The sequence below is a fragment of the Carassius auratus genome, chromosome 43, assembly GCF_003368295.1.
Source record: "Carassius auratus strain Wakin chromosome 43, ASM336829v1, whole genome shotgun sequence".
Lineage (NCBI taxonomy): Eukaryota > Metazoa > Chordata > Actinopteri > Cypriniformes > Cyprinidae > Carassius > Carassius auratus.
In genome coordinates this window covers 9439660-9461186 of record NC_039285.1, presented here as the reverse complement: position 1 = coordinate 9461186, position 21527 = coordinate 9439660, and the positions used below count along the sequence as shown (strand labels likewise).

At 36.4% G+C, this 21527-nt stretch overlaps 1 protein-coding gene across 14 annotated transcripts in view; it reads right to left on the bottom strand.

The window, feature by feature from the left end:
* LOC113061642 (pleckstrin homology domain-containing family A member 7-like) overlaps positions 1-21527 on the bottom strand; it is an 83207-nt gene that overhangs the window by 10765 nt on the left and 50915 nt on the right. For 7 of the 14 annotated variants that reach the window (XM_026230939.1, XM_026230938.1, XM_026230944.1 and 4 more), the window contains 10 exons: positions 20149-20253; positions 19136-19208; positions 17530-17630; positions 11809-11984; positions 7175-7642; positions 5686-6202; positions 4115-4198; positions 3758-3865; positions 1770-1823; positions 1442-1525 (listed from right to left, as the gene is read on the bottom strand). In XM_026230939.1, the coding sequence (XP_026086724.1) occupies positions 1442-1525; positions 1770-1823; positions 3758-3865; positions 4115-4198; positions 5686-6202; positions 7175-7642; positions 11809-11984; positions 17530-17630; positions 19136-19208; positions 20149-20253 (1770 nt within the window). The other 7 variants (XM_026230951.1, XM_026230940.1, XM_026230941.1 and 4 more) reach the window with 7 other exon arrangements.

Genomic DNA, 21527 nt, shown 5'->3' with positions numbered 1-21527 from the left:
CATTTATTTCATAAAAATGTAGAAAAACAGTAGTATTGTGGAATATTATTACAATTTATCATTTATTTAAAAATGTACATTTACAATTTAAAACTGAAATATTTAAATCAGAATTTTCACCAGCCAGTACTCTATTTGACATAAAAGAGGGTTCATTACCAAATTTATTTAGAACAACGAGCATCTCCGAATCACAACGCAAAGTATGATTATGAAGTTATGTGTTTGTTTTCTCCCGAGCGTCTTATCAGTATGTGTGCTGCGCTGATCGTCATGTACAAACACTCATTAAAATGAAGTGTAACTCCGTGAATACTCAACAAAGAGACATGAGAGAGATATCTATAGAAAGCTTGACATGTCTACTTTAAAACTAAACAAGTGCTGCTAACAGATATTCTGTGATAAAGTAATCCATATGAAAACAACGCGATGTCTGTTTTTCATGTCTCCCTTCGTTATATCGAATGTGACCACGCCCCTGTGCTGAACGCGCTATTCAGATTCAAACTGAAGCGCGTGGTTTGAATACACCCACACAGAAGAAAAAGCAGCAAGACTGTTCAAGTTTTTTAATTTACTGTTTGCTTCGCGGTGAGAGGAATAAGACATAATTCACCCCAAACAGATGCTAACACATTGTTTACCATGGAGGTGTGTGCGGAACAACCAATCAAAACTGACTATGTTAGTTGACCAATCAGAACACAGTATGCTACCGAAAGGTGGGGTTTAAGGAAACTGAATCTTTTGAACAGCTTTGCGCGAACTGTTTGGGGATCTCTGAGAATTAAGGTAATTTTAAAATGATATTTTTACAAAATGACAATGTTTTTTAACCTTGGATGGATTTAAACCTAATGTACAGGACTTATAAACAGTGATAGGAAGCTTAGAATTTTCATCTTACTGGCTCTTTAAATGAAGTTGAATGCTGTTAGACTAGTTTATATTATTTACTAATATTATATTACTAATGGATTTTGTTTGAACTCTTGCTCTTTTTTAATAAATCATATCTGCCCCCTTCAATGTACTTGTAGTGAAGCTAGTAAATTTTCTAAATAAGTGTTTCAAGAGGAATTAAGAAGCATTTTCCCCAACGCTGATACTGGAGGTCGTAAGGGAAGTTTCAGAGGAATACTCTTCCTGGAAAGCTACACATAAGACTGATTACTAGATATCATATTGATGGACATTATGAGATAAATGAGCTTGATAAAAAAAAAATAATAATGCATTGGAGAATCATTCCCTGCACATGCACTGAGCTTGCCCGTCCCATCCAGACCTGCCGTCTCACACATACCCACAGCACAACATACACTCACAAAAGGCAGGGAGGATAGGCGTGCAGGTGCCAGGCTTGTGCCAACACAAAGCTATGTGCACCATGTAAAGCAATGGGAACGCGGACACTCTGGATGCTGACAGTGCTTACGTTCCAGAGTGGTCTCAAACCCCCCGCAGAGCAGGTTTGTAACACACTGTGAACCATGAGGATCAATGGCTCTAAACTTTTCATCTGTGGCAAATGGAGATAGACAGTTACAGTCAAAGGAGGACCAGCCTTGACTGGATACATAACCATTACCATTCTAAGATCGTGTGATTCCTGATTATGCCACAAAGTTAGCATACTAAATAGAAACAGTTTCTGAAATAAAGCCAATTCTTGATTCCTCGCCTCAAGTGAGGTTTCTGTGCTGTGTTAGTGTGTTAATACAGAAGGTAAGACAGGAATAGAGAGACAGAAATGGAGGTCCCACCTTCAGATCTAAATATTCCAGGTCCTTCTTCAAGTGCATGTATGTGTCATCAGCCTGTAAGAGCAGGGGAAATATTTCAATTGACACTCTTCTACTCTTTAATTAACACTAATCAGATGTTTCATTTATCCACCACACACTTTAGGCTGACACTGCACTAGCATTAAAGCAATAGCTGGCTATGCATCTGGTATCCCGCTTTGGGACATACTGTACTGCACATATCGCACTCATTTTTATTGAACACTGTTCGCATTTACATGCAAGTGACAGCTTATACACACTACCGCTCAAAAGACTGGGGTTGGTAAGATTTTTTTCAAATATGTTTTTAAAAGACATCTCTTATCTCAAAAATACATTAAAAACAGTATTATTAAATATCTTTTTCTATTTTGAAAATGTAAATTATTTCTGTGATGGTAAAGATGTATTTTCAGCAGACATTACAGTCTTCAGTGTCATGTGATCCTTCGGAAATCATTTTAATATGCTGATTGTGTGATTGCTTGATTTTCTTTTTTTTTTTTTAGAAAGCTTTAGCATTCTAAATGTCTTTACTCTCACTTTTGATCAATATATTTCTTCATAAGTCGTCCTGACCCCATACCTTTTGAACAGTAGTTTAAATTTACACGAGAAGCAATGTCTTAACTTTATATACACTTCATATTTCATAGAACATATTTTTAAATAAGTTTACCTTTTCCCCTTTGGCAGCAAATAGTGCTTGTTTTGAGCATAAACCTAACAATAGGTTTAAGCCTTTAACCTAAGCATAAAGCTAAAATAAGTCTAAAAATTAATTAATATAATATGTAATTTTGCTTCTCAGGTAAATTTATGTTTGTTTAGGCATATATATATATATATATATATATATATATATATATATATATATATATATATATATATATGTGTGTGTGTGTGTGTGTGTGTGTGTGTGTGTGTGTGTATGTGTATGTGTATGTTTTATTTTTCTTTTACAGGAAAACAAAACAAAAGTATAGATTAAGAAATGCTTTTCTGAGTGTGTTACGTTGATATCAGGTTAGAAACAAAATAAAATTTGGTAATATTTTACAATTAGATTTCATTTGTTAACATTAGTTTATTAATTTTAGTTTATTAACAATTAACAATAATTCTATATAATTTGTTAATGTTAATCTCAACATTTACTAATGGTCAAATGTTGTATCTGCACTGCAAAAAAATGCTTTTATAGCTTAGATTCTTTGTCTTGTTTCTGGCCAAAATATCAAAAAAATCTTCCATCAAGAATTATTTTCTAGACAAGTACAAATTATTGTCTTGTTTTCAGGAATAAAAAAGTCAAATTTAAGTGAGCGAAATATTCTTGTTTCGTGTTTGAAAATTTTTCAAACGTGTTAATGCATTGCGAATAAACATGAACATTTTCATGAACTAACATTTCCAAAGGTTAATAAATGCTCTAAAAATGTATTGCTCATTGTAAGTTCATGTTAATCAATGCATTAAAAAATTATACCTTATTGTAAAGTGTTACAGAATATTTGTTTGACTTTACCACAGTCCTTGATGACAAAACATTCATTACAAAGCAATTACACTTAAAGCAACATATTATTCCTACCAGTAACAAAGCAAGTTTATTATGAAATTACTGCTGAAATTATCTACGCATATCCTGCAACTAGATCAAACCAGAACTTCAGATAAGGCTTGCACAGACTCCAGCGTACACCTGCTACTTCATGCATGCAAATAATTTTGATCTTTGCATCTATGATGTTTGAAGCAACAGCAAAGCATACTCATGTAGTATGCATAATGCCTCAGACCAGTTACATATATAATTCATGCTGACGGTGGGACATCTAGGTACAGCCCCTAAGCATGACATGCCATGTTGCAATACAAAGAAGCATCATGTAACAAAGCCAAGGGAGCTACGGAGAGCAAGGCGGGGTAAATAACAGCAGCTGGGCAGGCCGAGCCCTGACCTTCACCCGAGACAACATCTGGAGGTGGGCCAGCGCACTGTTGCGCACACCTGCCATCATGGCCTGGTGTCTCCGTAACTGGATGAGGAGAAGGGTGAGCTCCTCCGGCTGGACCATAGGTTGTGAGGGTACAATCAGGGCAGAGAGAAAGTTATGTGATCAGATTATTCACACGAGTGCCCATTAGAGCCATGAAAACAAGAGGACTGGCTCCACCGGCAGAGGTTTTTTGGGTGTCATTGAACGCCATTTTGCTGATATCGTACAGCAGCACAAAAGAGACAAAGTCAACCTTCAAATCTCATTTCAAACTATTTGAAACTGCACAATATACTTTTTTTCCCGAAAGAAACTTACCGTTTTTCCGTGCAGGCTGGGTGTACTGACTGTATGTGTGATATAGCCGGACGGAGGCATTGAGCGTCTCTCGATTGTGGCTGACTGCAGCAGGATAAAATGAAAAGAAAAGAGATGAATGGATTTAAATATACTTAATCAAAAAACAGACACGAGAAATATGTATTTCAGTATGTGCTCATCAACATGTCACACTATAACAACACTATCTGCATTTATTTATTTAAAAAATACAGTAAAAATAAGTCATCTATTATTAGAATTTAAAATAACTGTTTTCTATTTTAATGTATTTTAAAATGTAATTTATTCCTGTGGTGGCAAAGCTGAATTTTCAGCAGCCATTACTCCAGAAATCATTCCATTATGCTGATTTGGTGCTCAGAATTTGTTTTTATTATTATTGATGATGGAAAAACTATTTCTGGGGAAACCATGATACATTTTTGCATGATTCTTTGATTAAATAGAAAGTTGAGAATAACAGAATTTATTTGAAATAGAAACCTTTTGTAACATTATAAATGTCTTTACTGTCATGTTTGATAAACCTAATCCATTCTTACTGAAAGAAACTTAAATATGTTTAAACAAAAAAAATCTTCCTGAACCCAGACTTGTAAACGTTAGAGTACATAAAGTGAAAATGACAGTACACACCAAAATATACTTTAATAATTGAAAACCTTTGAAATACACCATATTTGGATTTGATAATTCACCGTGGATTCAGCCAAGTTTTAAGTCCTCATCTGGATTAGACATGTCTGCCTGCTGGGTGAAAACTAACTTGAGATGAAAGGTTTTTAAAGGACACACACGGGAACTTTAAGTAAAGAAAATGAATCATCCCACTCGAGCACTTTCTGTGTCTGGCACTCGTTCCATTACAGAGACACTGCTGATAATTCAAGCTGAATTACAACTCTGCTGTAGACAGATGGATTAATGCTGCCAGTCTGAAAACACTGAAGCCTGGTGTCATTTGATCAAGAGTTTCTGAGCAGTATTAACATCCATCATGATGTCTCTGAATGCATGCTTCTTTCAGACTCCATCACTTCTCTTTTTAAAGGAGAGCTTTAAATCTTACTGACGGACATTTTGCTTCTTGAAAATGCTTAGAAGCTTAGGTCAGGTTCATATTATGCATAATGGCATACAGTACTTTTTCTCTCTCTCTCTTTTTTTTACTTTAATTTTTTTTTTTTCAACAGGATGCATTAAATCCTGGATGCAAAAAAAAGCAAACCAAATTTTTTTTCAACACAACTGTTTAAAACATGAATGTTTCTAAAGCACTTAATCAGCTAATTTAATTAGAATGATTTCTGAAGGATCATGTGACACTGAGTGGCTGCTGACAATTCAAAAAAAGTATTTAAATTGTAATAATTATCGATTATACCGATCTTATTGTATGTTGGAAAATCAAATACATCTTTGGTGAGCATAAGAGACTTTTTTAACCTCAAAATGTTTCATAATCCCACAATCTTTGATGCACATACTACTACAGTGGATTGTGATGTTATAGATAAGCAGGGTGTTTGTGCATGTCACCCACTGACCTTATAGGAGCGTCGATGGTGAGGAGAGTTTGACGGTGGCTCCTCCAGGGGTTTGACTGTAACGCGTTCTGCAGGTGTGTGGACTCTGCGTGGAGACAGTAGTCTGGGCCCAGGAGGCCCGGGTGGAGGGATGTCTGCCAGGGTTGGAGGCACGGAAATGGAGCGGGCAATGTCAGAGTTGACTCTGGTGGAGGATACGGCTGTGGAGTAGTCTGGAGCGGGAGTGTACACGGGGGCGGTGGGGCTGCCGTGCCGATATTGCTGTCGCTGTTGCCATTCGAAGAGCTGCCACACGGTGTTGTCATGCGTCGCGGGTCGCTGGGTGTGGCTGTGGGTCATCTGGAAGGGATTGAGCCGGTCATGGGAATATTTGTATTCACTGGGCAACTGATGGGGAGCAGTTGGTGGGCTTTGCCGTGTGGCCTTTGGTAAAGACTGGTACTTTTGGTCTATTGTGCCGTACTTCGGATGAATGGGAGGGGTCCGACATGGGATTGTGCCATCAGTAGAAACAAACCTGTCACAACCAAATTATTTCTTTTTAACATTTACTATGTATTATTTGGAGAAAATATGTGGATATTTCAAGTCCATTCCAAAATTAAAATAAAAACAGAAATTTATGTAACATACAATATAGGTCCCACTTTATATTAGGTGGCCTTAACTAATATGTACTTACATAAAAAAATAAGTACAATGTACTTATTGTGTTCATATTGTATTGTAAAACACTTTTGCTGCTATTGTGGTGGGATAGGGGTAAGGTTAGGGAGAGGGTTGGAGGTATGGGTAAGTTTAAGGGTGGGTTAAGGTGTAAAGTATGGGTCAACAGTGTAATTATAAATGTAATAACAGAAATGAAATACAGATGTAATTACATGTCGTTTTTTTAAATATAAGTACAATGTAAAAACATGTATGTACACAATAAGTACATTGTACTAAATTATTAATTAAAATGTAAGTACATAGTAGTTAAGGCCACTTAATATAAAGTGGGTCCACATAAACAAATAAATAAATAAATAAATCTGGCTGAACCATAACTTTCAAATCACAGCGCATTTTATTAAACACCGCAAGTCTCACTGAGGGTTCGCTGTATTTTATTCTAAAGAACATAAAATGGATTTTCCTCAAATATTTTTTCCAACCTTTCCAATACATCCAGATGCTTAAAACAGAAAATTGCAAGACTTGTCTTGTTAAAATTCACACAAAAGCGTGAATGGCATTTCATGTCTACTTGACAAACTAAATATTGGGCTGCTGTTTTCTGTGATGATGATTTATTAAGCTTTCAACCACTTGAGGGCGATAGATGAACTACTCTCTGTACAGTGTGTCTGTGACTGAATTCAGAGAGGCATACCACCATACTACTCCAACTACTTATGCCCTATCATGACATGGCAGAAAATGTACGAAAAGTATGCTAATCTGAATTTAGCCTTATTAAAAATATGTGACAGATGTGTACGCTCACCCCTGGTGTTCTTCCTTCTGTACTTTGACCCAGTTCTCCACCTTCTCCAGTGCACTCCTCCTCTGTACCCGAACAGGAGTTTGAGAAGGTGGTGTAGGCCCCCTCTGATACCCAGGCATGCCGTTCTGCTCTATGGGTGTACCGTTCCTCAGCACTGGCGGGGTCGAGACAGCCCTGGAAGGAGCTCGAGAGGGAACTTGGGATGCTGGTGCTGACCCTGGAGCTAAAACCTCCGCCTCCACTATCCTGCTCACTGGAGATTTACCCCGCGCCTGCTCCATCTCTCTTGGAGAAACCTGAATCTCCACTTCTCCAACAAATCCTTCCTGCTTCTCCTCCTGCAGCTCGTCACTTAGGATGACTTCGGGTTCTGGAATCACGAAGCTGTTGATGTGGTTGGTCTGAGGAACAGCCTGCTGCTTGAGTTTCTCAGAAACGTTCACTTGCTCTAGATGATCGGACTCGTCTCTGTGTGGCAAAAACATGACATGCAAAGGTCAGTAAAGTTTTATGAGTTTTTTATGAGCCTTCACACGTGAGAGAATCTGCTCATTAAACTAAATATATCAATCACTGTAAACGGTCTTATTTAGATTCACAACTCAGTAGTCTCGTTAAACTCCAGGATTCACGTTTTACACAAAACTTCACAATACTCCAGCAACTGCACAGCAACTAGGGATGGGCAAATCGATCCTGAAGTACCGATATATCAATACTAATGCGAGTATCGAAAGTATCGATACTCAAATAAAAGATATTGATACTAAGGTGTTTTGATTTGCCAGTGATTTTGTTTATTAAACAAAAAAGAATACCTACAATATGCCTTAAATTGGACGAATAACTTATGTTAGCACATAATTGTGTGGAAGGGATTTTCCTGCTCATCTGAACATACGCAAATGTTGCGAGGCAGAATCAATCAATTCCAGAGAGTGTACACTCACTTCAGACAGTGCATTTAAATAGAGCTGCGTTTCCCAAGAGTAGCCTAAAATAAGAAAGCATTTATGTTTTTGGAAAAGGCAGCCCAGAACAATGCAGAAAAAACATGACTATATGAGTTATTTCACAATAAACCTATCAAAATTATACCCTAGTTTGTGCAGTGTATTTATTTAAATTTGAATGTTAAAAGTCCATATTGCTCATGTTCTGTTCTGTATTGTTAATATAAATCATACACTGACTGTCCGAATGAAAAGGTTGCATTTTATGGATGCAACAGTCTATTACTGGCAGTCCCTTATGACAATGAACCATGGTAAAGTGAACATAGTTTAACTATAGTATTTGTAGGTTTCCTTGGTTACCACTACAGTAAACATATTTTAACCATGTGTAAACAAAAATATAACCTAATAAGTTGCAATTAAGGCATAGTGAATGTTAAAATGCATTTCAAATAAAAAGTTAAGTCAGTATTATTACCCATTGTACTCATACTAATTAAATACATTTCATAATCAAGTTCAGTTTAGAAGTATCGTATCGATATCGACGATATTGGCCATTGTGACGAGTGTGGCATGTCCCATGTCCCTCGGCCCCGCCCCCCTCTTCACAGCCATTGCTACAATGAGCACTACATATTCTGTTGAACTTTTAAATATACGTTGCTTGGTTTCTTCCAAAAAGAACTTTGGAATGAGAAAAATGATTCAGCACCACCATGCAAAATGAATTTCCAGCTTCAAATTGTCTCTATATAACAATCTCAATGTGATATGATTAAATCAGAACCTTGATGAATCTACATTTGGAGAAGACATGGCCTCTGGGAGCTCGGCCATTTCTACTGGAGCTCACTCGACAGTTAGACTAATAATATCCAAGATGCACAGACTAAAAAGAAATGGCCTCTAGTGGCTCTTTGCATTCAGACACAACTCAAAGTCTACAATAGCCAAATCTCCATCTGCATTTTAACATAAACAGATGATCCTTTAGGACTGATAATATCAACAGTATTTAGAGATGATGTAATTGTTTGGGTAATGATTAAGAAGATATGAATCTATTCTAATATTTAGACATGATTCAGACCCTTGTGAGGAAGAAGTATACTTTAGCATACTTAAAAAAAAGGTACTTAATGGGAAAAAGAATATACTTTTTTCAGACACTTAATTACATGTTAATAGTAATTAAATGAAAATGTATTGTAGTTTTCATTTATATTAAATGCAATAAGCTGAACTTAAGAGAGCTTATTAGCCCACTAAAGTAGTATTTAATTACATATTTATATGTAATTGGATAATAACTTCTATTGTCTTTGAAATACGGTAAAAGTGTGCTTCCTTATAATACCAACAAGCATTAATTATATTTATCAACTAAAATATAACGTAATTTCGATTAACGTGTAATGTCACGGATTTAAATATATTTGTCTTTACACATTTGTAATAATTTAAGAAAAAATATTAAAATTGAAATGTAACATTAAAATAACTCTACAGTTAAAATTAGTGCTTGAATATGTTAGTTAACATCAAAATAAATTTCCTTTTACTGTATGATGCATAATTATTAAAACGATAATTTAAAAAATTTACTTATATTTAATTTAACATTTGACAAAGTACAATACTTTTACAAGGTGTGTGAAAGTGTACTTTGTAAGTCCAGTTATGTGGCCTTTGATTAATATTATATTATCTAGATGCACACTATTTTTATATACTTGTAAGATCTGAAGTACTGTACAAGTATCCATTTACTCGTACATTTAAGCACACTTCTTCTTCTCAAACGTGTTCAAACCAGTCAACTATGATTTTCCCAAATAAACGATAATAAGAGGTTTATGCACGTCATGGGCGTATTGCAGATAGAGTATTCGCAGAAATAGCGCAAACAGGCTGGACCAAAACAAAGTCTACAGAGATTCTCAGAATATATGAATCCCGCATTCCTAGAGAAGGACATGAAAAGGCAAGGCGTAAGCATGACTGATTCCTTTCAAATCACCAAACAAACGGTATACACAAGACAACTCTGGCAAAGGAGAAAACACAAACATAAGGGCATCTATGAGAATGAAAACACAAACATAAGGGCATCTATGAGAATGAAAAGCCACTTTATGAAAAGAAATGACTCAGAATGGTGTTTTTATCCAGGACTATCACAGTCTAATTTTCTGCCTCGCTGAGTGCCAGCTCAAGCTGACACTAGTCTCATTAGTGTTTGGCTGCTATGACAACTTGGTGCCAATTTGGTGCCTTGGTTAACGACATCACCAGCAGTGACAGTTAACTATTCAATCTTTTATGGCTGAAATTGGGCGACATGCATTACACATGTCAAAAGAGAGCGCATACGTGTTTATGCAGCCTATGTTCACACAGTCAGTGTTTGGAATTCACTGTATTTAAAAACAGTGTGACTCCAGATTATTATAGTATCTGAACTAGGGATAATTATTTTGTCATTTTGACTATTCGAGTACTCGGAGTCCACATCTGAGCTGAGTTTGGGCTCAGTAACTGTCTCAAGGAAGTGAGGTCGGCCCAGACAACAGAGAGATAGAAAGCTGAGTCACTGCTTAGTACCCGTCTGGTCTTCTGCACTGGCAGAAGAAGACACACTGCGGCATCGCTGTCAATCAACAAGATTGATGCCCGACAAACACTTACAGACTCACAACGTCCCTTGACACAGACTGGGGAAGACTGAATTCGACAGTACACTTTAAACACAACACATGAGAAAAACTGCTGCAAATGGACATTCAATCAAATTTTTTTTCACATTGTTAGGATAAAATATAGAAAAATTAAGAAAAACACCTGACTAAATGAGAACAGTGTTTATTTTAGAGTTTTTTTTTTTTTTTTTGTGCATATAAAATCTCCGAAACTAATTTAAACGAATAAGCTAATAAAATGGAACAAGTATGAGTTCTGCACTCACAAACACGATGGAATGAAAATAGTTTATTACTCAAATGTCAATTGGTTCCTTCTTTAAATTATAAATAAGTAAAAAATATGAATGGTATTACAAAGTTATACTAAAACTAAAATTAAACTAATGGGGAAAACCCTTAAGATAACATGAAGAAAAGAAAAAAAAAATTCTTAAAGCGTTAGTACACCCGTGAAAGAAAGTTGTCCTTGCCCTTCCAAGCCTTTTAATGGGGGTAAAGAGGTGTTTGTTGTCAACAGTTCAGAAGACATGAAATAAAGTGCGTGTATCTGTAATAAAATGTCCCTCACATGGCTCCGGGGGGTAAATAACACTACAACATCCAGCAGAAGTGAGAAAAAAAGTGTTTATTACATTTGAAATCAGGATATTTATCTTACAAAAAGGCATGGATTCCCCACAGGTCGACCTTATTCACCCCCTGGAGCTGTGTGAGGGACGTTTTATTACAGATGCACGCACTTTATTTCACGTCTTCTGAACTCTATATACATATATATATATATATATATATATATATATATATATATATAGCTCTAAATGTTATGAGATTATGTTTTTAAAAACAAGACAAATAAGAATTTATTGATACAAAACAAATGCCAAATATATATTCTGTGAAGCAACCTTAAGTTAATTCTTGGTTTAATGATGTGTAGATGTTTTTCCTGTTTTTTTTTTTTTGACTCACTGACCTCTTCACTGTGTGGGTTTGCAACAGTGCAGCCTGGTTCATGGCCCTGACCCAGCCATTCATGTCCTCCTGTGTGTCCGCACTGAAATAGTACGTCCTCATCCCAGTGTGCTCCGCCTGCGAGCCAATCACAGAGCTTTGTTTGAAAATATAGGAGCGCATCCCTGTGTGTGTAGCCTGCAAGAGAGAAAGCACTAAAATCAGTCCAGCCGTGGGACAAGGAGAAACACTGCATCAGCAGATAAGTACTGGCCAGAGGAGCATCTGAGGTTTCAGCATGATAATTAGAAGCAACACAGCGGAGATACTGATGAGACAGAAGTCAGAATGAAGAAAGGAGCACATGCCGATCAAGCCAAGGCCAAACTGTGATAAGAAACGCATACAATATACACCAATTTAACCCTAACCCTAACGTTTCAGTTATGTAATCAAAGCTACAAGAACAATGATATGAATCAGCATGAAGGACAGACGAATAGACCAATGGTCAGAATTGTTACAGTAAGCACACCACCCAATAAAAGTAAAGCGAAGACAGTACACATTTGCAAATACTAAAATAAGTTATAAAAAACTCATATGGTATTAGCAGAGACAAGTTTATTAATATATAAACTCCTACTGTTATGTTTATGTTATCACCGTTTCTGTGTTACAAAAATGATATGCTACTGATATAATACAATAAAAATATAATAACATATAGTAAAACATAATAAATGTAATATATTTTACCCCGTGTATCTTTTAGAGTATGTCTATATATATATATATATATATATATAAATTAAAAAGTAAAGTAAAGAAAGTATGGGTTTGAAAACACTATAATAATTCCTTCATTTTTTTTCAAAGACAAGTTTAATTAAATAAGATAAGACAAATGAATAAGTTATATATACATGACAGTGTTGCACAAATTGCAAGTTATTGAACATAACTTATGGGGAAGTCGTGACCTAGTGGTTCGAGAGTTTGATTCCTAACCCTAAGGTTGTGGGTTTGAGTCTTGGGCCGGCAATACCATGACTGAGCTGCCCACTGCTACGTGTGTGTTCACGGTGAGTGTGTGCACTTTGGATGGGTTAAATGCAGAGCATGAATTCTGAGTATGGGTCACCATACTTGGCTGTATGTCATGTCATTCACTTATGATGTATATTTTTTTCCTTTTTACTTAACGTATTACTAAAATAAAACACACAGGCAAAGTGCCATCTAACAAAACAGCACAGACATTTTTAATTAACATGAACTCGGCCTGCAATTTCCTCATTAAAAATAGATTCAGAGAGAGTAACTTGCACTGCATTCGATTACGTAAAACAAAACAAAGAGACAATTATGGTTCATTATAGACATCCAGTCTCGTTTCTTCACTAATTCATTTCCTTTCTCTCTAAGTGTAAGCAGAAAGCACAACACAAAATACACAGTTGCATGAAGACTCCTGTGTTTACATGACTAGCTCATTAAAGGCAAGCAGTGAGGTGCTAAACTGCTGCCTGTGTTTAAATGGTCCACTGAGGGAAAGCTCTGCAATGAGGCTGTAAAACGCAGACAGATGGCTCATCGGTTTGAATCATGCAGGGGACCTAGACCACTTCAGATGACTAGATGATAAATACCCAGCTGAAACATGCACTGAACTAACCCCTATCTAATTTCTCCAGGCAAATGAAACTCATCTTATGCAATAAAAATAGTGTCTTTATTTATTCATATTCATGCTGTTTCAAACCAGTGACTGTCGTTCTTCCACAGAACACACAAAGCGATATTCTGATGAATGTTAATGCTGCTCTTTTCCTTACGCAAGTATATACAGTGACCAAGGGCTGTACTACAAAGATCACAAATTCACAATAAAACTAGTCCATTCCAAGCCTTCTTAAGCCTCAAATAACAAAAAGATAGAATTGTAAGATGAAAAATTCCTGTCATAGTACTCATATTTCATTTATACTTCCGTGTATTCAAACTTGCTAACAAGACACACAAGATTCAATGGCATCTGGTGTCATTGACATGGCCTAAGGCAGTTTTCAGTGGATAATGAGTTAACCTCAGAAGACTTGGAATACATTGCACATGTCATCTGGACTACTTTTATAAAGACATTTAGCTTTAAAACTCTAGTCACTGTGTGATTTCCCTGTGTGAGAGAGAGCTGTTTGAATAATTATTGAAAACACTTCTATTTGTGTTCCATGAAAAGACAAAAAGTCATACATGTTTGGAATGACATGAGGGAGAGTATGATGACAAAATATAAATTTGGATGTGAACTTTTACTTGTAACTTCAATAAAACTTATGTGAACAGAAAAGTCCATTATGTAATTTTAAGTTAAGAATGATATATCAGAATCGGCCATCATTATTTCTCTTTTTAATGTATGCACACAGAAAATGTTCCATTTGCACTTCAAAAGTTTACAGTCAGAAAGATTTTTTATCATTGTTTTTCAGCAAAAAACACATTAAACTGATCAAAAATGTCAGGAGAGATTTATACATTGTTAAAAAACTGAGCTAAACTTAGCTAACCAAAAGTTTAATTCCATGTGATATTAAATCATAATTCAGATCAGATTAAATCATAATTTATGAGTATGATCCAAAAGGCAAACTTACTGTATGTGCACACAAAAACACAGCAGTGTAAACACAGGAGACAAAACAAAGAGCCAACAATAGCATGCAGCTTCCTTTCTTTTTGGCTCCCTGCAGCATGTAGGACTATTTGAAGATGCTTTTAGATTAACCAGGCCTTTCATTAAAAGCATTCTCTATTATGTCATCCACGATCCATTATAAGAACGCAGTGCCCTGGTACAGAGAGCTTTTATTTAACAGCTCTGTTGGCTTACAACTGAACTGATTCCCCAGCACAATACACATGTCTTGATGATACAGTAGTCAAAATGTAATATTCTCTAGAATGGCATATGTTAAATATGTCTGTTAGGGGTGTGAATTATTTGGATTCAGGGTTCACAGATTTTTGATACAATTCATTAACGATTTTTGCTAATTTAGAACTATTCTGTTCAATCCGGTTCACAATGAGAATCAATTTGAATTCATTTAATGTTTAGATTCTGTATTTGGATTTATAGGATTATGTAAATGCTTCTCCTGATGTGTTTTAGGTATGAAAAACCCAATGGCTTTTCCACCATTGGGCCAAATGGTTTTAAGAACAGTGTAGGAACGGTTACATTCACATTTCCACTTGGTTTGACTCGATTACACACCATTCTCGACCTGGAACTGAACTCTGCTTGTAGAATGCATGTACTGATCACTCAGGATTGATTATTTGTTTGTCTGGCTACTGGTTTCTTTTTTAGCTGGCCAAGAGTGCTTTTGCGCAAAGCAGAAGTATCTCTTAATTCTCTATCAAGTGGTCACTATTTATCTCATACTGTTTGTAAACACTTGCGTAAAGCGTTACAACCTCGGTTATCAGCCCTACAGTGGGAATTGAAACCATATCTGTACAAGCTTGGCTTCACAGGCACAGAATCAAATGATTAAGCAATGATTACAGTTTGGCATGACAGTGGAAAAGCGGCTAAACTAAAACTGTTTATTGCAAGCAACTTAAAAGTATACACAATAAATATACAGTATGTACATACATGATCCTATATACATACAGGATATAACCAAGTTTAGTGTGTCAATTTTCCATATTCCATTTATTTCCATTACTTTTTTTGGTCTGGAAAGAACCATGGCGACCCCGATACATTCAGTTTCCTTGAGGTTTCATATGCAGCTAAATTGAAAAAAAAGGCTATATCCTAAGACCGCTCAAATGTCCGCTGTGTATTATTTTCTGAACAGAAAAAATTCATACATCTCAAAAAGAGGAAATGATGTCAGTGAGAAAGGTCACAAACATTCTAAAGAGTTTGCACATGCCAGAGGTTAAGGCAGAGTTAAAATTTTACCTATTTACAGATGATGCTGAATGTGTCTCTGGACTGTCAGTCACTCATCACAGGCAGGAAGCCCACCAATGGGAACAGAAGAAGCACATAGTTCAGCAAATAAAGGACAATGACTGGTCACCTGAATCAACACCTACAAGCTTTTCCTGTTCGGGATATGTACTAGGAAATGATCAGTATAATTTAAGGACCGTCACCACCGTCGAGATAAGAGAATGACAGGAACAAACAGCAGGAGCGGAAGAGCACAAAACACCACGCCAGACCACAAAACAGCCCGCAACACAAAGCACAAATGCCCACAGTTAGAAGCCATAACAGAAATTAAGCCGAAGTTTGCTGAGCTCAGTAGCTTGGGTCTTTCCCACATGCGTACCGTTATCTAGAAGTTCATCACAGAATCAGTGAATGCACTCTGGCACTCGGCCGTGTCTGTACCAGCAAGGGGGGTTGAGTTTGCTGGCTGAGCAGAATTGACTGCAGTAAGCCTTCTTTTTCATGGAGGATTAGTACAGATTACAGACTCATTGCTGCCCATCTGAGTCACTCAATACCAAAAATCTACATCCAGATACCAAGGTAAACATTCTCTCTTGTGTGAAGCTTACGGCAAATGATCTGTAACCCTCTAAAGAGAGTGTGATACAACTACTAGCTCCTCGCCAACAGTTCTGGAGAACGATGTGACACCCGGCTGTGTAAAACTATCCGTTAAGGAAGGAAGGAAAGTGAAAGAGGAGTGCTGCAAAGTGCAAACTGAGAGCAACGTGTACTTTAAGCCAGTAAGCGTTAAGATCTTCTTCTTGAAAACTGGAATGTTGTCTCTTTCCACTCCCACGTTAAAGAATCTCCTGCTTTGAGAACAGGGGCAGGAAGGAGTTGAGAAGAGAGAGGTACACTGGTTATGTAACCCTGTTGCCCTCAGGATGAGAACAGACCCATACATTCACTCTGTGTCATGAACCTCATGAGGACAACAATGAACCACACAAGCTGCAGGGGATGAAACCGTATGAATTAGTCTGCGCCTACAAAAACACTTGCACAAAGATGAGCTGTACATGTATAAAAACAGCTTGTGTAATTGGTTATACAGTATACAAATTGACAGCCTTCATGAGTAAAATGTATTCTAAATGGTATGAAAATCTTGATGCACTAAATGGTTCATTGCTGTCTACAGGGCTGAAGCCATGCAAGATAATGAAGCATGCATATTCATAACTGCAGGGAGGGACTCAAAGTGACTCAAGTGATGCATGACAAAACAGCGAGACACAGAGGAAGCAGCTAGTGCAAGGAAAATGAGATGAATAAGCATTTACAGTATTTACAGTCAGCGGGTCATTAGCACAATATAAATTTGTGACGGAGTTTAGAACCTGTTTTACCCTGAAGTTGCTCATTCGTGATCATTACATAGCTAAAGTACACTGGCTAATCGGTTACTTGAGACAATTATAGAGTCACCCATGAAAATGAAAATCAAATAAAATTAAACAAATGTTTTGGAGAGATCTATTGGTTCTGTGATAACACTACATTTGGATGGGAGTTTTCAATATGTAAAAAGTATCATAAAAAGTGCTTTATTTCACAGTAAATGATAAAAAGGTTCATTTTTGGGTGAACTGTCACTTTAAGTTGTACCTGCTATGTAAACATTGTTGCACAGCATACAGTTAAGGGTTACACGTTTAATGTGGTAAATAGCTTTTATAATTCTTTTAAAAGTGCTATCTGTGTCAAAGATCTTACCTTGAAGGCATATTTTCGGCTAATGTGATCTTCAGGTCCCACGGGAGCGATAGTGTAGCTGGGCAGAGGAATGCTACCCAGCACCGACTCTTCACGACTGTCTGTGGGGTAAGAACAACCCAACTGAGCAGCCAGTCTGGTTTTGACTTTGTTTCATTCTCAGTCTCTCTTCATTCCTGGCATGCTCTCGAATACTCTCTGACCTGTGTTTCTCACAGCGCTCTGATAACATCATCACATTTCACACATTTTAGTTCAGCCTCATTCTGCCTCCTTGTTCCGCCCTGACCATTTCTTTCCAGTGAAACGCTGGTGTGTGTGGGAGTGAGAGTGTGTTCATGTGTGGGTGTGTCTGAGACCGAGATCGAGTGGGGAGTTGACAAGCGATAAGTGTGGCTGGATTAGGAAGTAATGGGTTAAAAATACTTCTAGGTTGTTTGAAGGAGAGATTCCAAAGCGAATCAGGTGACTCTTTCATTTGAGAGAGCAGAGAGCTGGCGGTCTGAGGCAGAGAAGATCAGACTGAGTGGAAAATGAGGAAGGATTACATCCCATTATGACCAGACGGGGGAAATAAGTAAACATGCATTGACAAGCATCAAATGGTGAAACAGAGTAGATCTGATATTTGATGTCAGACCAGAAATAAATAATACATGATTTCAAACCCAGAAATGTATGCAGACATTTTTGCTAATAAATAAAATAAATCAGAACATATTTCTATGAATATCAGTGATTAACGACTTTAATTTTGTCTGTTTTTCAAACAAAGTTACTATAAGCTATATGGTGAGCTGTGTAATAATTCCTTCTACTGTATTCCATATACTTTCAGTCAATTTTTTGTGTGTGTGTACTTATCAGTGATATACTAAATTTATACTTCATAAAATGTGGCATATGCTGACAAGAATAAAGAAAAATCAAGTATATTTGATCTATACTATGGTCTGTACTTACTCTTTTGAATGAGATGTAGAATTATATTCTTATCTGAAGTATAATTTATTATTCTAAGTATACTTAGTATAGTTTCTTGTGCTTCATTTAGACGTATTTGAGATACTGATCTAGTAAACGTACATTTTCAGAGTACATTTTTTAGAGTAACAAAACGATGCTGATTTTATAAACAATTCTTCCAGGGTGTGAGTAAACAGTAAGTACGATGTTAAGTTGTAAGAAACCTTACAAAAAACCTCTCATTTTATCTTAATTTACCTAATAACAATACATAACAAAAATAATAATAACTTAAACTGATTTTATTTAAAATCGTTATAATTGCACAAACAAGGTTTGAGTCAGCTGAAATAGCAAGTTGGTGTGATCCAAGAAACTGCATAAATATGATAAACTTCCAAAACATCATATTAATTTCCCTAAATAAAATACTCTTAGAGTTTGCTAATTATATCATGGTAAACTCTGGGGACAGTACATAAAGCTAAAAGATTGAAAGTGCAATTAGTAGAATTAGGCCTTAGTGACCAAAATGCAATTACAAACAAAATAATGCAAATAATCAATATCTGGGAGAAAAGTTAACATGTTATATACTGTATAAATGTGATTCTGTTTGATGTTTGCTAGAGCAACCCACCTTTATAGTAGAAGAGGCAATAATCAGCTAGAACAAACCATTTTCTCTTCCACAAGCGCATCCCCGAGCTGTCCTGAAAGTACAAAGCAACACAAACAATGATGGGAAAACACACACACACACACACATATACACCCAGGCAGGTTAAGACATTTGATGGGGAAAGACAGCACTTCAAACAGACTTCAAACAGGCAATTCGCAGCACTTCCCCTTGACAGCAGCACCGATTCACTTCCAGTTAAAGAGTTTTTTCTAAGCCTATAATCAGAAACTATCCATGTAAATACACTCCTGATGTTTTCACGCTATGAAAAACCCATGTGTGATTGTGTCTGAATAACGTAAAAAGAAAAGCCTAGCAAGCTGCCTACCTAGACCGCTTTTATGATGCATTTAAAAAATCAAAATACACATTTTAACAGTTCAAAAGTTGCTGTGATGCCCCAAAAAAGCTGTGTCACAAGGCTGTTACCAATACTGATATTTCGGAAGACACATCTCCAATATTCAGATCTGTGGTCAAACAAAATGGTTTTTAAACTTCATAAAACTGAAGTTAAAATTGGTCCCCTCCAATTTCAATGATTTGGTCTAGAAAGACTAAAAGACTATACATTTCAACTGGGAGGTTCATGAATGTCCCTGAAGAACCTCCAGGGTGTAGAGAAATATATTTTAGAAATCTTTCTAATACGCCGATTTGGTGCTTAAGAAACATTTATTATTACCATCGCTGAAATGGTTGTGCTGCTTATTATTTCTCTGGAAACCGTGATGAAGCATTTATTAATAACAGATTTTTAAAATCAATTTAGTGCATTCTTGCTGAATAAAAGTATTAATTTTATAACAAAAATTATAATAATCCTACTGACTCAGAGTCAACAGAGTAGACAGTCTGTGAGACAATCTGGCTTGGGTCTGTAAAGGCTGAAAACGTATCATGTAAAGTATACTTTGAAAGCAAAAGTTTGGTTAACCAATAAACAAGCATTTGTCAAATTCTCTTACCTGTTTGTAGAGCCATCCACGTACCACAACAGGAACACTGGGATTGCGCTTAATGGCATGATCTCGTTTGCCAAAGCTATGGACCCTTCCACTGGACTTGGATCCCTATATCACACACACACACACACACACACACACACACACACACACACACACACACACATAAACTAAAGATGACTGGTGGATTGAAAGCTCATTCATCACCTATTAGTCTGGACCATCTGCCAGGGGTGCACAGCTGATCTTACACACCATCCGCTGGCATTCTGTGGGCAAAGCAATGTAAGACTACATGCTGCCAGAGCACTCATACAGCTAACACATCACCACTGCACGCCATCGCTGCCAACGACAAGAGCTACAAGCACTCATTCATCTAGAACAGTCCAAACGCAGGCAGGAGATGACACAGGCAGCGTTCCTGCTGCTGCATTCCTTGGCATCTCTTTAATCGAACTTTGGCAGTTGCCCATCACAACAAGAAGTTACTTTTACACATGCATTCTGTGAGGTAACATAAGATAATGATGATATGATTATAATATTACCAGGGCTTCCATTATAAAATGATAATACAACTGCTGTTTTTGTATAGCAAAGGTCTAGCTTTTTAGATCAATGTGAATAATCCATGTTAAACATCTGTAAGGGATACAAAATTCTACTTTTGTGTTTTACTAAAAAATACCCCCTTGTGGAAAAAACCCTTGATTTGAGTTTAATTGTACTGAATGTGCACTTGTAGTGTAGTTTAAATCTTAAAAGTATATATATATATAAAAAACTGTACTTTCAGATAATATAATATTAGTGAGATAAAAGGTAGTGTAAAAAAAGAACACTTTCACAACCGTTTCCCTAACACACTTGAGAACACAATGTCAAATAATGTTTTATTTTAAAGTACATTTTAAATCATTGCTTTATTAATGTTTTGTCATGTTTTAAAGAAGTACACTTATTTTTATGTTGACTAATATACAAGTTTTTACTGTAGTGTGTCAAATATTTTCAATGTAATAAAATGCAACTTTATTACAAAGTTGTACTTACATTATATTTATATACATATATAAGTTTAAATGAAAATTACATTAAAGCATAGTTTGGAACTGTCCTAAATATTAACAGAATTATGGGGTGGATTACGCCTTTAAATATATATATATAAAAAAAGCAACAGCATGTTATTCAGCTCACGTGTATCACATCCCAAACAATGCATCCTTATAGAGATATGCACCAAATCACTCACAATACGAATCCGTTTCATTGGTCTTCTTTGTCTGCTCAGAGATGGTAGTCAAGGGCTCTGATCACTTGTTTGTGTCGCCAGCACTAGGGAATTGACGCCTCAGCACAGAGGAATAAACACTCTA